The 18,273-nt window shown below is 40.5% G+C and overlaps 1 protein-coding gene across 4 annotated transcripts in view; it reads right to left on the bottom strand.

Annotated features, from left to right (window-relative positions):
* The window catches only part of ATP11C (ATPase phospholipid transporting 11C), a 220,237-nt gene that overhangs the window by 117,335 nt on the left and 84,629 nt on the right, over positions 1-18,273 (bottom strand). For all 4 annotated transcript variants that reach the window (XM_027846410.1, XM_027846408.1, XM_027846409.1 and 1 more), the window contains exon 2: positions 17,201-17,320. In XM_027846410.1, coding sequence (XP_027702211.1) covers positions 17,201-17,320 — 120 coding nt within the window. The remainder of the gene's footprint in view (positions 1-17,200; positions 17,321-18,273) is intronic.

Raw genomic sequence — 18,273 nt, 5'->3', positions numbered from 1 at the left:
GTTTGGCCCTGCCCTCACTATATATGTTTAGCGTACATATAAGGGATACTGAGTCACAGAATCTCACTGTTGAAAAGGACCTCAGAAGACACGTAGCGCAAGCCATCTTTACTCAAGAATCCCTTTTACAATGCCCCCGGCGTGTGGAAATCCAGTCTATTTGATGACCTCCAGCGAGAGAGGACCTACTATGTTCTGAAGAAGCCCATGCCACTTTGGGGAAGCTCTTATTGTTACACAGTTGGTCCTTGCACCCAGTGATAGAATGGATAATATGTAAGGAAAGGCAGAAAAATACCAGAATGTCTTGAGTAGGGCGGGCCAGGCCAAATACATCTAATTCCTCTTCCATGTGAATTTTGTTCCTTTTTCCCTCCCCCTCCTCACCCCCACTCAATCTTCCCTTTTCCAGGCCAAACACTACTCAGTTTGGCCAAAAGACCTTTAGATGGCCTGGTCACCAGTCCCTTGACCATCCTGCTCAGCTTCTCCTGGAAATGGCCCAGGTTGTCAATGTCCTTCCTCAAATATAAGACAACTTCAGCCCTACCTCCAGGAAGCTTTTCCGGATGACTCAGACTCTCAGTTCTCCCTCCCTTCCTAGAACATTTTGAACTTACTATAAAGAACATGATTAACACGCCTTCTTCTACAATGTCTTGTTCTCTAATTGCCTGCACTTGACCCTGGGTAATGGAAATGAACAGAGGCTGCTGGAAAGGACAGGGCAGAATCAAACAGGTGCAGTAGGACATTCACTGCTAACTTATTCTTGACCTGGGTCACATGGATCTTTCTTTTCTCCCCCATTCAATTGCAAGGACAGGGACTGTTGTCTTATACTTCTATTCTGCTCTGACATGCCCACAGCACAGAGTACAGGGGGAATGTTTGAAAAATACTTCTTTCTTGACATAACTGGCATTCACATACAAATGAGAAAATCCTTTCTAAATTCAAAGGAAAACAATTCTGACCATTTCAATAAAATCTGTCTGTGCCCAGTTTGACATGAAGGCATAGGATTATGGAATAAGAGCTAGAAGGGAGCTTAGAAACTGATTACCTAGTCCTTGATGCTAGGTGTGGAAATAGATATAGGCCTGGAATCAGGAAGACCTGAGTTCAAATCCTGCTTCAGGTGCATACTAGCTGTGTTATGGAAAGCAAGTCATGTAACTTCTGATTGCCTCTGTTTCCTCAACTATAAAATAGGGATAAGAGAGGGCAGCTAAGTGGCGCAGTGGATAGAGCACTGGCCCTGGAGTCAGGAGGACCTAAATTCAAATCCCACCTCAGACACTAACTATGTGATCCTTGGCAAGTCACTTAACCCTGATTTTCTCCAAAAATAAATAAATTAAAATTTTAAAAATAGGGATAACAGGATCAAATGAGGTAATAGTTGCTTTAAAAAAATTAGCATAGTGCCTGGCATATAGTAGGCACTTAACAAATGCTTGTTTCCTTCCTCCCTTCCAACCCTCTCACTTCATAGAAAAAGAAATGGAAGCCAAGAACAGGGAAGTGACTTGTCCAGGGTCATACAGCTACGAAGTAGATAGAAGAGTTAGGATTTGAAATCAAGTCCTCTGACTTTCAAATCCATCAGACTTTCCAAAGTACCAAATGGGTCTTCTACACCAATGGTTCTCCAATTTCCCATCTGTAATAGGATGGGATATCTTTAAAACCCTTTTTCTTTTTTATTTTAAATTTAACCAAAATAATCTTAAAGTCATATATATCTAAATTATTCAAATTTCCTTATTTTGTGACCGTTCACTTTAAAAAGAAAAAAAAATAATCTTGGGGGGCAGCTAGGTGGCACAGTGGATAGAGCACTGGCCCTGAAGTCAGGAGGACCTGAGTTCAAATCTGGCCTCAGACCAAACACTTGACACTTACTAGCTGTGTGACCCTGGGCAAGTCACTTAACCCCAGTTGCCTTAAAAAAATTAAAAATAATAATAATAATGATAATAATCTTTCCTAGTCTCCATTAACTGCTAGTAGGCCCAAATAATGCAAATCACTAAGATCTGTGAAAATAATTGTTGATATGAGGGTAAGAGTTTAACTCTTTCCTAATATATTGATGAGTGTGACCTCAGACAAGCGATATCCTCACCCTGGACCTCAGATCCCTCCTCTGCAAAATGAGAGAGGAAGACAAGATAATCTCAAAGGCCCTTCTAGCTTTAACAGTTAGTTAGGCAGTCAATAAACATTTATTAAGTACCTACTATGTGCCAGGCACCCTGCTAAGTACTGTGGATTTAAAAAAAAAAAAAAAGGTCAAAGACAGTTCTTTCTCTCAGGGAGTTCACAATTGAATGGAGTCTATTCAAATCTAGTCATTTACAAAATAACAGTCTATGACAGGGGTAGGGAATGTGGGGCCTCAGGCCACATGTGGCCCTCTAGGTCCTCAAGGGCAGCTCTTTGACTGAATCCAAACTTCACAGAACAAATCTCCTTAATAAAAGAATTTGCTCAGTAAAACTTGGACTGAGTCAAAAGACGGCACCTAGAAAGCCACATGTGGCCCTAAGGCCACAGGTTCTCCACCCCTGGCTATGAAATGAATGAAATCCAACCAGGAGAGTAGCAGGAAAAAAAAATGATATTCATGTTCTGAATGCATCGAATTAGGGCAAATTTTTACAAGGTGGATTCCAGAAATGCATCATGTCCATTCAAGAGCATATCCAGCACGTCTGACATCAACACTGCCATAGAATACAGAACAAGCACATCACATGTAAAGATGTACATAATTGAAAAAAATGAAATGTACACCTAAAGATCTACCATGTAGCATGGGCAATTCGTTTATAACCAAAATATCTCATTTCAAGAAATTTTGGGGGGCTTCAGTTTCCACAGCTATAAAATGAGAGGGTAGACTAAAGAAAGCTAGGCAGACCCCCTTGTCCCTCTGGTTACCTGGCTGAGTTCATAACTTCTAAGTGATCCCCAGTTCTCTCTCTCACCTCCTATATCTCATCAGTTTCTAAGTCTTTTTTTTTTTTTTTTTGGTTAGGCAATGGGGTTAAGTGACTTGCCCAGGGTCACACAGCTAGTAAGTGTTATCTGTCTGAGGTCAGATTTGAACTCAGGTCCTCCTGACTTCAAGGCCGGTGCTCTATCCACTGTGCCATCTAGCTGCCCCAGTTTCTAAGTCTTGATGTTTCTATCTACACCATAGCTCTCACATCCATCCCCTTTTTTTTGCACTCACATGACCACTACCATAGTCACCTCTCATCTAAACTGCTACAACAGGTTCCTAATTTGGTCTTTCTTCCTGCCTTTAGTTTCTCTCTCATTTAATTCATCTTCCAAACAGGGTGCATAGGTTTGACCATGTCACTCTCTTGATCAAGAATCTTCAGGAGCTCCCTATTACCCGTGGGGCAAAATATAAACTACTCTATTTAGCATTTAAAGACTTTCTAGATGGATTTCACATTACTCTTACTCAGGCACTCTACGTTCCAAACAAACTGGCCTACTAGCTGTCCCTTATATACAAAATTCCATTTCTCATTCCATGCCTTTCCATGTACATTCCACACACAGGCTGTCCCCAATGCCTGTCTCCTTTCAAGACTCAGCACAAGGGCAAATTCCTACATGAGGCCTTTCCCGATGTCCCCAAATGTTAGTGCTCTCCACCCCTATCTGAAATAACATCGTATTTACACGGACTATTGTTTTGTCCCCCAACAGAACATAAGCTCTATGAGGACAGGGACTGTTCCACTTCTGGTTTTGGATCCCTACAACCCAGAACAGCACCTAGTGGGCACACAGAAAGCCCTTAAATGCCTGTTGCATTGAAATTAATTGAACCTATGAAAACATTTTGGAGACATGGATGAAGGTTATACGGAAAGAAAATTGTATTGAATATCTATCCATGAGAGCCATCCAAGGATGGAATGGATGCTTCATGAAGCAGGGAGCTTGTCCATCGCTGGGAAGATGCAAGCCAAGATGGTCTGACCACTTCCACCATATATTCTGTCAAAGGGGTTTCATGATAATAGCCCAAGGATAAACAAGGTCCACTTTCACATTCCCCTCGATTTGAAGGCTCTCATTATCAGATTTTATTTATTTATTTAAAGAAAGACCTTAGAGTATTAACTATTCATGTCCAGGAAAGATATTTCCTGTTGTAACACTAAAAACGTTTGGGGGAGAAGAGAGGGAAATGATGTAAGCAATTCTAATGCATGGGCATTACAAGGAACCATGGGAAAATGTAAATAATAAAGAGTGGTTCATTTAAAGGCACAGAGCATTTAATCCCTGTCAATGATATCAAGAGAGCCTGGGGAAGGCCCTGAGCTCACTGGGGAGAACTTAAGGGACAAGAGTCCCACTGAATAGACAGGTGAAGACAGGTTGGCCATCTGCATCACTAGAAGGAATGCTACCATCAAGGAGAGCACAGATCCATTGGATTACTTGACCAAGTATTATCATGGCCAAATGCTCACTTGGCTGTCCTACTTTATCCATTTGATGTCTGAGTGGGCACGCCACAGGAGCCAGTACCCATTTCTATACCAAGGGCAAGGACAGATCACTTCTCTTTACACTTGTCACTTTCCCTTTTAGAAATTAGCAAAAGGCAAGTAACTACACGGGACTTTGTCCCATTTAAGTAGGAGTCATTTTCTGGGTGAGAGGGGAGATTGAGGACAAGTGAAATCTAGTCTTTTTTTGTTCTTCTGAAGATTCTGATCCATGACATTAAGTTAACGAGCACCTGAGGTCCCTGTCTTCCACACCTGAGAGTATTGCACCTGACCTTCAGAAGCCCTTCTTTACAGAAGAGTTGGGTCGAGCCAGCTGATTCTTATCCCATTTAAGGGCCGTCAAGAGGAGGATCAGAACTTGCGACTGAAAAATGTACAGAAGAGGGAAACAGTAATGAGAGCTGAAGACCTTAACAGGGTGCACCAGAGTTCTTTTTCTATTAGGGAGGGGGTTTCCCAAGTTTCTGTACCAGATGTAAAATTCTGGTGGTTTCCACAGGCCCCCGTAAAGCCCTTCAGAGGAGTTCAGGCTGCCAATGACAAGTTTTTCTAAGGAAATTATTTGGGTTCCAGGGGAGAGGAAAAAAAAAAACCAAGGATTTTATAAGCAAATAAAAATTTTTAAAGTAGGTCAAAGTGTTTATCCTTCAGTGTTCCCTGTTTAACAAGCCCTATTCCCAGAGTTACAGTGACATCACTGATGGTATTTGTGAATAAACAAAAAGGATCCCATTTTTTTAAATCACTGAATGAAGTAGGGGAAAAGAAATCAATGTTTTCCATTAAGTCAGAAGGTAAAGAACAGAGTCTGCTTTATTTAAAATATCTATTGCTTTAATTAGTGGCTCTGGACCAAAAGCAAAACAAAAAAACACACACAAAAACCCCCAAAAAACAAAGAGGAAAAGAGCGATCAATGGGAGAGAGAGGGCAGCCAGTTCATGGAATTGGCAGCTTGGGGTATGAAACTGTTCGTCTATACTGAATGGGCCCCTACGGTCAGTTCTACCAATAGAGACTACCAATTTACTCAGGGATTCTGGAAGAGGGAAAGATGGCCCTCTTCCACACTATTACACATAATAGATGTGAAAGAGACTGGATACACTTGGAAGTACTAGAGAAATGTATTCATTCACTAATTCATTCAACAGCTCAGGCAACACTCTATAGAGAAAAATGTATTCACTCATTGACTCATTCCACAGCTCAGGCAACCTTTCTATATGAAGACCTGCTAGTGCCCTCCTTAACTACCATGATTTATTTGGATTTATCTTATATATACATATATGCACACACACACACATATACACTCTATATGTACATGTTGGTAGAATGTAGGCTCAACCAGAGATTATTTCATTCTTTCTTCTGGTATACCCAGCACCTAGCACAATGCTGACAAAAAATAGATGCTTAATAAATGTTTGTTAACTGATTGAGCTCCTACCGTAAGTATATTTCCTCACTGTGAAATCCACTCAAGCAAACATGCATTAAGCACCTACTATGTGCTGGTACTTGTCAGGTGCTGGGGATACAAAGACTAAATGAAAACCCCTCCCTTCCCTGAAGAAGCTTACATTCGACCAAGGGGGTTCAACATTTTCACAGATAAGTGCAAAAATAATTGGAAAATAAGCAAGTACTAATGACTGAGGAGATTGGGAAAGGCTTTCCGTTCATGGAAGGGGGCACCTGAGCTGAACCTGGAAGGAAGATTGGGATCCTGAGCTGCAGACAGTCATGTAGGACATGAAAATTGGGGCTTTTTGTTAACATCAACACACTCCCAAAGGGGTTCATGACACACCAAAAAAAGGTTAAGGACTCCTGATCTATATAAAAAACCACAAGCTTAAAGAGAATGTTCTCATTCTTTTTTTCAAATTCTCATTTTTTAGGGCCAGATTTGTGATTTAACTAGCATAGAAAATTCTCAGTGAGGAAACTCCCCCTACCAATGGACATCAGCATCTGCTCAAGAACCACAGAGCACTGAGAGGTTAAGAGATTTGCCCAGGGCTAGCAGCATTGTCTGAGAAGGGACTCAGGTTCTCCTGTTTCTGAAGCTGACACATTTTTTTTTGATGAGGCAATTGGGATTAAGCCCAGAGTCACACAGCTAGTAAGTGTTATGTGTCTAAGGCCAGATTTGAACTTAGGTCCTCCTGACTCCAGGGCCGGTATTCTATCCACTGTGCCACCTAGCTGCCAGAGAAGCTGACACTTTTATTTTACCTTCATTCATTTTTTACTATGCCCATTTTACAGATGCACAGCTTAAGACTCAAAGAACTTGAAGGTCACATGGTAAGTGGCAGAGGTAGAACTAGAAGCCCGGTATCATGATGCCAAGACTTGTGCCTCTATGTAACCAAGCCCCACTGGGTCACCTAGCTTCCTAAAACCAGAAGTGTGCTGGTGCCAGCTCATACCAGCTCAAGAGAGCCAACTGATAAATTTGCAGTGTGAGCATCTACACTTTGGAAATTGACAAACCCTACCAATCAGGGCTTGATTTATTGTTTGAATAATGGAGAAAATTGTGATAATGCAAGTTAACCTTAAAAGTCTATTTTGTATTTTAAGAACACATCACTGCCTAAAATGTAAAATAGAAATGTTTGCTTCCTTTGGTTTCTCAGCCCAGACTGCATGCTTTATATAATAGGATTGCCTCTTAATTGGCAGAAGAGTTCATTAAACTCCTTACTTCTTTAAAAAAAAAAAGTAAAAACATAAATTTTAAATACCTGTATAAATGATACAAAATAAATCCAAAAAATCATTATTGTTTCTATACGGCAATAACAAAATCCTTAGTTCTGCAAGGTCTGCTTCAAAGTCAGTATCTTATGCCAAGCCAGGCCAAGGCTTGGGACTCCTCCTCTTGTCCATGGTTATCTTCCTCAAGAAAGGCATAGTGGAACACCTTTTCTGCTTCCAGACACATCTATCTCAGGATCACTGTTCTATCATCTACGCTCAGGGGATGAAACAGGTGCCCCAGTGCCCAGGCTCAGTTTGCCTAGCTTCCATGTAGAGACAACCACCAAGCTACTAAGCTATACAAAGGGCCACCCTTTCATCATCCATCACAAAAAATGCCCAGAGTTACATGACTCTACTTAAAGAATTGAATGAAAAGATTAAGCTGAAAGCTGTTATTCACTTTTCAGTGATGCAGTCTCCCGGAGAACTTTCCATAACTGGGGAAATGGACAAATGGACCAACTGTACCCTACTTTCTTTGCTAAATTAACAAATATTTGACAGTGGAAAAGTGCAGTGGGTTTTGGATTAGAGTTCACCTCATGCATTAATGAGTTTGTACCCTGGCCACTCAGGTAAATATGTGGCTCAACAATCAAAGGGCTTGTATGCAGCAAACTCTGGGTGGTCCTTCTGTCATGGGGCAGCAAAAAAGACAAATGGATCGTGCAAGGTTTGCTGCATCATCTCAAAGTGCCACATGTTTACTGGGAAGTGGTCAAGGTGCAGGCTCAGCACTCTAAAAGGGAATATATGCTCTGATTCAACCCTGTCCCACAATAGAAAAGGAAATCCCATTTAAAACAAAATGCAAAAAAAAAGGGAGTCAATCTACCAAAGCACATTCAAAATTTATATAAATACAATTGCAAATAAAGAAGCTACATAATTGGAGAGATGATCATTGCTCATGGTTGGGTAGCATCAATATAATAAAAATGACAATACTACCTAAATTAATTTACATATTTAGTGTTATATCAAACCACTGATAATTTTATATAGCTAGAATAATAAAATTCATTTGGAAGAGAAACGTCTAGAAACTGAAGGGAAATAACAAAAAGAGGAGGAATGAACTCAAACTATATTGTAAAGCAGTAATCATCAAAAATGCATAAACACACCCACACCCACATACCACACACCCACACCCACACCCACATACTCACACACAGAAGGCTACTACCAAAGAAACCATTTCCTTGTATCTACTTTCACTTACCAATAAAACTGATGTTAGACAGAAATTCCAATCTACTCCAAAATACAAAGAAAAAGAGTAGCCCTGTATCCTATCATCTATTTATAAGGTGAAAACAAACTAGACATTAATCTAATGAATATCACCACTTTGGGTCCACAATGATATAGAACCTGACCACTGTACTCCCAGAAACACCTCAAGTTTCACAATGCTTCCCCCCCCATCAAAAAAAAGGAGTTGGGCAGGAGGAAACAGAGGCAAGAGCCTTAAGTGCAGTGAGCCTGATTGGCTTTTGGATTCTGCAGTCAATCAGAAATCCCTGAGGATTAAGTGCTGTTTTTAAAAATTGTTTTATTATAAACTTAACTATCAGCAAATACAAATCAAATAAGGAAGAAAGTCCTGCCCACAAAACCTTTAGGCACAGCCAAAATGAATGATTAGTGTTAGTCACTTTTGGAACAGGTATAATGATATTTTTCTGACTTGTTTTCTCATCCTGCCCAATTTCTGGCCACATCCACAAATTCAACACCCAGGGCTCTTCCTGTCAGTCTTTTAGTGCATCAAAGATACCAATGCGGTGCTTGGCTGTCAGTCTGTTATCTCTCCTTCTTTGCCTATGACTAGCCCATTCCCTTTCCTGGTCAAGAACATCCATCATGATATCTTTAGTGCTACTTTTCATTCAGGAGTCATCGCTGGAGTTCCCTGAAGACTGGCTATACCTGCTGTGCATGTTTTCCATTGTCCTTTAAATTTGCATGTTACTTCTTCTAAGATCACAATATTTCAGTTAGGCAGGCACTCAACCAGCATTTATTAAGTGTTTTCTATGTGTCAGGCACTGTGCTAAGTTCTAGGGGATACAAAGAAAGGCAAAAACACAGTCCCTGTGTTTAGTCTCTTCCATTAGTCTGACATTCTAATGGGGAAGACAACAGGCAAAGAACTATACATGTACAAGATATATACAGTGTAAATGGAAGATAATTTCAGAAGGAAGATGGAGGAGGTAGGAAAGGAAAGCAACATAGGACCTGGGAAAGGCCTCCAGCAGGCTCTAAATCCAATGGGAGATTTGAGCTGAGTCTTGAAGGAAGCCTGGGAAGCAAGGAGACAGAAGAGAAGGAGAGAATTCCAGGCATGGGAGACTGCTGCCAGTAAAGAACAAAGAGTCTGTAAGTTGGAGTGTTGTGTGCAAGGAACAGTAAGTAAGCCTATGCATAGCTGGCTCCTCTAGAGTGCATGGAATGAAGGATATTGTAAGAGTAGGACAGGACCAAGTTGTGAAATTCCAATTAGAAGATTACCTGGAGGAAATAAGGAGCCCTAGAGTTGGGGGAGGGAAAGGAGAAAGGGCACACTGTCAGACTTGCACTTTAGGAAAGTCACTTTTTTTTTCATGACTTGTAACTATTAATATTAATGGGAAAATACCAATGTTGACTCATGCATTGGCAGCAGAGAGTAGCTTGGGGCCAAATACCCGGATAACATCCAAGCCATTCTCTCCATCTTACTCTCTCTGTATCCAGCTCATTTCCCATCTGCACTACCTGTCCAAGATGGAGCTATTGATGACCTAATTCAATAGGGTGGCCCGCCAACCTGCTTGTCATAATGTGGACTTTCCCTGCTTTTGAGTAGCCATGGACCTCACCAAGGAGGCCCTGAAGTGTTCCAGGGCAATCGGCCCAATGTCAACCACAAACAGGAACGTGTGGAAATCTTCAAGTACTCTTCCATTTGGACCTGGTGAAGGACATGATAATAATAACAGCTGATATGTATATAGTGCCTTAAGGCTGACAACATGCTTTACAAAAACTGTTCCATTTGATCTTCAAAACAACTCTGAAATGTAGGTGCTATAATTATCCCCATTTTACAGATAAAAAATAGAGACTCAGAGAGATCAAGTGACTTGTCCAGGCTGTGCACATAGCTAGTAAAAGTATCTATATTGGGATTTGAACCCAGGTTGTCCTCACCACAAATTCAAAACTCTACAATGCTATGCTACATCACCATGATACTGGCAAACATCTCTGGAGGGAAACTTTCCATGTTTTACGCTTTACTTGATGTAGCTTCTCAAAGGATCAATGGACAATTAGCTCAATTTTTTTCCTTTTTTCATGGAATCATACTTGACCTTAACGTGGAAGGCATCTTGTTGGAGGAGAATCCCCAACGCTTTGCTCTACCAAGGGAAATTATTTCTGGTGATCAACAAACACACCATGACTCCAGTCACACCGGTTGTGCCCCATGCCTGGAATGTTCTCCCTCTTCCCTTCTTCCTGTCTCTTGGAGTCCTTAAGTTTCTTGATCTTTCCTTCCTTCTTCATTCTCCACCTATTCCTCTGGACTCCTCCATCCTGTCCCCTTCCCCCATCTTTCCAGCTTCCTTTTTATGTTGTCTTCCCTCATTAGATTATAATTGCCCTCCTTGAGGGCAGGGACTGTCCTTTTTGTGTTTATATCTCCAGTGCTTAGCACAGTGCATGGCACACAGTAAGGGCTTAATAAATGACCTCGATGGTTCCACTATAATAAATGACAAGAGTCAGTCACTATAGCAATGTTCGTGGAGTAGTTCCACTTCACATCTATTCATTGCCCTTCTTTCCCTTTCATCTAAACAAGCTCTCAAAATAAGCTGGGCCCAGCTATACATTGATCCCTTTGCCCCTGCTTTTTGCTGTATTCCAGGGCTGCTCTTCCTCTGCCACCTTCCTTCACAAGGTTTAGCAAGTACTCTAAACTAGAAGTGTCAACCACATGGTTGGCCCTACTTGGCCCCAACACTCCCCAGCACAGCTTAAACCAAATTAAAAAGTAATTGGGAAATATTTAACAAAAGGAATTAAAATACAGTAAAAGATAGATAAGATTACATTTTGAAACTAAGTCACTCTGTTGCCCATAAGAAGGAATCCTTATGTACTGATTACCAGCCCCTGTTTATATTTGAGTTTGACACCACTACCCTAAGCCATGGTCACTCTCAGCTTCCATTTCTCTCTGCTTGACAAGGAGATCGGGTATCTGTTGTCCAAGGAAGCTTCAGGGGTCCTCTGGCGACTATTTTAGATTGCTTTGAGGTAGCAATTACCATAGTCAACATCTTTACTTTTTAACCATTTCCATTTTTCAAAGTCAGCAGCTACTTTAAAATGGGTATGGTTGGAGTGTTCTAATTGCCAATCGTATCTTTTCATCTTTAACCTTTCTTCTAATTTGGTATTGATCTCGACCTTTGCTCTCAACATTTGATGGTCTGACTGCACAGACAGCTGCTTTGGAAATGATCCCTGAATCAGTAACCAGTTGTTTGCTGTCTAATGAGATATGGTTAATTTCACTCCTTCTGATATTATTCAGTGTGCTCTTTTTGAGGAAAACACTGAAACGTGAAAAGGCTTCTAAAAATGGATACAGAACAGAGCAGGCAGAATAATTTACACAATGACTACAATAAACATAAATAAGTTTTACATTATTTTCAATGAAGAAAAATGTGTTTTCTCTCTCTCCCACCTCCCACCTCCCAACTGAAAAAGGAAATCCTTATAATAAATACTCAGAATCAAGCAAAACAAATTCCTGTATTGGCCCTGGACAGAAATCTATGTCTCATTCTATACTTTGAGTCTATCACCTCTGTCAGGAAGTGAGTAGTATGCTTCATCGCTGTACAATAATGTACATTAAAACAACCTGGAAGGCAGCTGGAGTCCAGAGCTAAATGTAATGACCAATCTTGGTTCTAGAGACCAGATAATGAAACACATTCTTCCCTCTTGGCAGAAAAGTGGGGGGCAATGGGTGTGGAATGAAGCATATACTCTCAGACACAATCACTTTGTTGGGCAATTTCGTTTAACTAGTTTTCTTTCTATAGGGGAAGACTCAGTGGGGCAAGAAGGTATGATTTTCATGATGCAAAATACAAAAAAGCATTAAGAAAAAAACTTTTTACATATTCATGATATGGAGACGTGAGGCTCCAAAGAGCCTTTGGTGAAATCTGAAAACGTATTTTTTGCCACACTCACCTGTGCCTTACACCGAAGTCGTCTAGTATCAAAGAAAATGATAACTTGACTTGGAGGGCTTTGTCAAGTTCTGTCGAGGATTTCTTTAATTTTTCAACCTCTGCCACAGATATTAGTGCATCTGCTACACTTCTGTCCGTGGTGCTCAGTTGGCTTGCTCTCAACATGAACTTGGCACGGCCACTTGACCAAATGTCTCAGGAAATGCCACTTCTAGTAGCCTTTATTTAAATGATTGATGAAATCAACTCCAACACTTACTTTATTCATTCCTCTGGTTACATTTACACTGAGAATGTCAATATGGATGTGGTTTAATTCCTCATGTGGGTGGATCAACTTACTGGTCAGGGTGCCAAGACTGCACATGAAGGCTGCCAAAAGTTATACTACTGTTTGTAGATGTTAGAAAACCTGTGATTCTTAGCACTCTATGCCACCATCAGTATAAGGACTAGGAGCCATTCTATGATTTAATATTATATAGTGTTTTTATTATCATTGATCATGATAACAAGAAAAATAATAATAGCAGCTTTTATATAGCTTTAAGGTTTGTAAACTACTTTACATAAGTTATATCATTTGATCATTTCACTATGGTCAAGGAATTCATTTCCTAGTGGTCAAACTTCTGATGGTAGGCCACTTCATATTGCCCTAGGAGAGTCCTTGGAAAGCAAAGGATCAAAGGATTATAGATTTAGAACAAGAAGAAATCTCACAGGCCATCTAGTACAACCCTCTCATTGTACAGAGGAGGAACCTGAGGACCAGGGAGGTGATATGACTGGCCCAAGGTCACTGGAAGGCACCTCAAAGGTCATTTAGTCCAACACTTGTTGTACACAGGAAGAAACTAAGGCACAACATCACACATCAGATCCCTATATCTAGTGTGGGAAGAGAGCTTAGAAGCCATTTATCCAATCCCCTCATTTTACAGATGAGGAAACTGAGACCCAGGGAGTTGAAATGGCAATTCCAGAAACACTACACTGCCCCTCAGCCAGAATCCATCACTGGGCTCATCCCTAAGGAATCTTTCCAACTGCCAGACATATCACTTCCCCACCATGAGGAGGCCTCTGCAATCAGAGAACGGCTCTGGTGGTAATGGCAGACAAAGACATTTATGTGAAAACACCTCTGCCACAGTCTTCGAGCCTCTCCAACAACATCTGGACCCATGATTTCATCAGTATGGGGAATTCCCAGCATGGAATCTCCCTCCACTGATGCGGATTGGCAATTAGTCTTAGAGGGTTGCCTAAGACACTGAGAGGTTAAGTGACTTGCCCAGGTCACACAGGCAGGATTAGAACCTGGTATTCCAGACTTCAAAATCAATCCTTCAGCACCCATATCATGGTGCTACTTAACTGATTACAAAATAAATCCCTATGTGCTATAGAATCAGAATTTTCTGGAATTAAAATGTGCTTTTACTTTTTTAAATTCAGATTCTCTTACCTCTTTTTATCCATTTTTTAAAAAATGTTGAGTTTCCAATTCTCTCCCTTCCTTCTTGCCCCTCCTCCACCCATTGAGAAGGCAACCAATATGATCTCAATTATACATGTGAAGTCATGCAAAAAAAATGTGCTTTTACAAAAAGAAATATTACAAAGTGTCTCTCATGACAGCATTCTATCTCCCAATTCTCAACAAGGTAAGTCTTAATCTATATATAAAACTACCGTGTATATCCATTGTCTCAGTCTCACAACATTTTTCATGTCCCTGGCTATGTTGTGAAATAAGGGATGGAGGAGGCAAGACATAGACCAGTATTTTAAGAGGATGCCAGGGAAGACACTAACAGAGATGTCTTGGGTGGAAGTAAGGGGATTCTCTCCAACCCAGTTGGACAAATATGTTGATTTGTTAGCTAGCTAGATATTTACAAAAATATTCCAGTGGAGGGGGGAAATCTTTACATCCAATTCCACTGATAACAGTCAGATACTAAGGGTATAGAGGGAATTAATACAGATATATAAGACCAGGAGCCATTTCCCAATAGATAAGAGGTCAAAGAATATTAATAGACAGTTCCTAAAAGAATTAGACACTAATAATAACCATGTAAAAGACTGCTCTGAATCTCTAACAGTAAGATATAAACCAAAACAACTCAGATTTTACCTCATACCCAGCAGATTGTCAAAGATGACAAGGCAAAATCAACGTTGGAGGGGCTGTGGAAAAACAGGCACACTAATATATTGTTGGTGGAGGTATGAACTGATCCAACCACTCTGGAAAGTAATTTGGAGTTATACTAAGACAATGACTAAAATGTTCATACCTTTTGACCCAGCGATCCCAATACTAGGCAAATGCACCACAGAGATCAAAGACAAAAAGAAAGGTCCCACAGATACCGAAATAGTCATAGCAGCATTTTTTTCAGACAGCAAGGAAATGGAAACAAAGTAGATGTCCATTTATTGAAGGAATGGTTAAACAAATCATAGTATATGAATATAATTAGATATTGTTGCTCTATAAGAAATGAGGAATATGAATAATTCCAAGAACCATGAAAAGATTTATATGAACTGATGCAGAGCAAATTAAGCAGATGACTATAACAATGTAAACAAGAAGAAATAAAAACATAAAAGGATGCCATATGGTTATAATGACCAAGTTTAGACCCAGAGAAGAACTGATAAAATATGGCTTCCTCTCTTCTTTGAAGAGGTGAGGGACTATTAGAGGGTGGAATATTGTATATACTTTCAGACACCATTGGCATACTAACTGATTTTGCTGAGCTGCTTTTTTTTTTCTTTCGTTTTGAATCTTTGTTACAAAGGATGGCTTGTTGGACAGGGAAAAGGTAAGGGATATATTGGAAAATGAGGATGAGCTAAAAATTAAACTCAAATGGATGAATAGTCTCATTAATTGGCAAATTTCCTCCCACAGCACCCTATTTATTAATAAAATTTTAAGATGTCATTTCAGGCTCTCTTCATTATATAAGCTACCACATCAACCAATCAATCCATCAACAAGTAGTTATTAAGCACTGACTGCGTGTCAAGCACTGTGCTAGGCTCTGAGCATACAAGTACAAAGAATGAAACAATTCCTATAGTAACCAAAGGACTTACAATTTAATGGAGGACATGATAAGCATATATCTATATCTATATCTACATATCTACACATATATATCACAAATATAAATTGAATGAATACAAATATACACAAAGTAACTAAATAAAAGGTAGTATTTGGGAGGGAGGGCACCAAAAGTTGGGGGGGAATCAGGAAAGGCTTCATGCAGAAGATGTGCTTAAGCAGCATCTAATCAGAAGAGAGAGACAGATAAGAAAGGAATGTACTCTAAGCACAGGATACGGCCCCTGAAGAGGCATGGAGATGGGAAGTGGAGAGTCATGTGAAGAAGAGAAAATCAGTATGGTTAGAGTAGAGTAGAGGAAGGTTGGGGCCAAGTGGTGAAGAGTTTTAAAAGCTAAACAGGAGAGGGCCTAGAACAGAACCCTGGAGAATACCCACAGTGAGGAGAAACGATGTGAATGATGAGCCAGCCTTACCTTATGCAGGTAAGGAGAGAGTAATGTCATGAAAATCCAGGAGACAATATCAAGGAGGAGACAGTGGTCACCAGTGTCAATTACAGCAGATGGCTGAGAAGAATGAGAACTGAGAAAAGGCCATCATACTTGGGAATTAGAGTTCACTGGTAACTTTGGAGAAAGCAATTTCAGCAGAGTGATGAGGTCAGAAGCCAAATTGCTAAGGGCTGAGGAGTAAGCAAGAGGACAGGAAGCATGGACAACTTTGTTCTAGGAGTTAGGCTGAGAAAGGGAGAGGAGATATAAAACAGCTTGAGGAGATGCTAAGGTCTAGGGAAGGTTTTTTAAGGATAAGAGTGATGTGGGCTTGATTGAAGGTAGTAAAGAAGGAAAGAGTGGATAGATAGAGGTTGAAGATTCAAGTGAGACAGGATGATTGAGGATGCAATCTACTGGAGGGAGAAGAGAGGAAGGTATGGGAGCAAGCACACATGTAGAGAGGTTGGCCTTGGCAAGAAGGGCCACCTCTTTGCCAGAGGCTGGGGGAATTGAAATCTTACGCCAACCATCCTTGGTATCTCGGGCAAGGTTTGGGGAATAAATCACTTTCATGTTTATCACAGTTTCAAGCCTGACTCAAAAATTTATAACTATCAATAGGGGCTTTGAGCCAAAAATTGAGGATACTAAACAGGCTTTCATCTTTAAACATGACAATGTGATAAGATTCAAGAGGGAAAAAATGTCCCTTCCATTTGAGTGCTTATGACTAAATCAGAAAAGGAGCAGAGGAGAAGGGGAGGGAGAGCAGAATTCATTTACGTCTAGTGAGCTTTTCAGTCAGGATTATTACAAAGACTTGGCACCAAGAGAAACCTGCATATTGTGGAATTTTCAGAGTTTCTATAGATTTCAGGAACACTAAGGAATAATTTCTAGAAAGAAAAAGAAACAAGCCCCTCTCCTCAAAAGCAGAAAGAAATACAAATACAGGGTTGGGCCCACTGGACAAAAAAGTCTCAGAAATGAATTCAAGCAACTCACCTTGGAGGACACAATCCGGTTATCACAAAACTTCTCGGCCATGTATGCATCTGCTTCTGGGGCTCGGTGGTGACCAATGTGTATAGTGCGAGTGCCAACCCGCTGCTCTTCCCCTCCACACTAATCAACAGAAGAGAAAAAGGTAGTAAGCCTTTCACAATAATTTTCATGTTTACTGAGCCAAGGCATTAGGTCTATGTGTTTTGCTCTGGTCTTTGGTTTTTGGTGGGTTTTATTTTGGGGGGGGCGAGTTCACTTTTTTTTAAAGAATTCAGAAGCCTCTCAAGTCTCAGTCACTGACTTAAGAATGTCAAGTTAAATAAAAAAGAAGTTTTGTTGGATTTTTTTTTAAAGAGTTTACCCTTAACCAATGGTTCAGCAACCTCCTCTGATGCAAACAGACTCGAACACATCAGCAGATTTGTGATCTCACTGATATGGGTGTAGGCCTTCCAAAACAACAGCTCATTATCCTGTCTATGCCTACCCATCCAGTGTGGCATTCATCTTGGTTCTCCCATGTATACTCCAAGGGAGAGCCAGAGCACCAGGAGCCTTCTTCAAGTTCTCTGAACGGTGAGAGGATAACTGCCAAACATGTGAGCAATCTGGCCACTATTGCTTCTCTCACTATATGACCACCACATCTCGGGTTCACGTCCTGGTTCCACATTACAATTAAAATGAGTTTAGTTTCAATCTAGGACCTGTCAGTCATTTCCCCTTAGATTGGTTTTCCCACCTGACCTTGGGGAAAATCAAATTGTATATATCCCCTTTAATTTGAAGGCAGATTATATTGAAGACATACTAATACTCCAATATATCTGATTTCAGTGATAACGTGGACATTTCCTTCAGTAATGAAGACTGCAACCCATCTATGCCTCCTCATCCTAGGTAACTTCTGTCTAAGTCCTCCCATAAGTTCACCATAGGAGGTCCACCCAATGTACCACATAGGCCTTCCTTACTTTTTTTTTAATCTTTGGTTTGTTTGGGGTTTTTTTGTTTTTTTGGGGGTTTTTTTTGAGGCAATCAGGGTTAAGTGACTTGCCCAGGGTCACACAGCT

This window comes from Vombatus ursinus, unplaced genomic scaffold (genome assembly GCF_900497805.2).
Source record: "Vombatus ursinus unplaced genomic scaffold, bare-nosed wombat genome assembly UNPS02015152.1, whole genome shotgun sequence".
In the NCBI taxonomy this organism is placed as follows: Eukaryota; Metazoa; Chordata; class Mammalia; order Diprotodontia; family Vombatidae; genus Vombatus; species Vombatus ursinus.
Note: the sequence above shows the minus strand (reverse complement) of the source record. Positions and strands in the feature narration are given on the sequence as shown.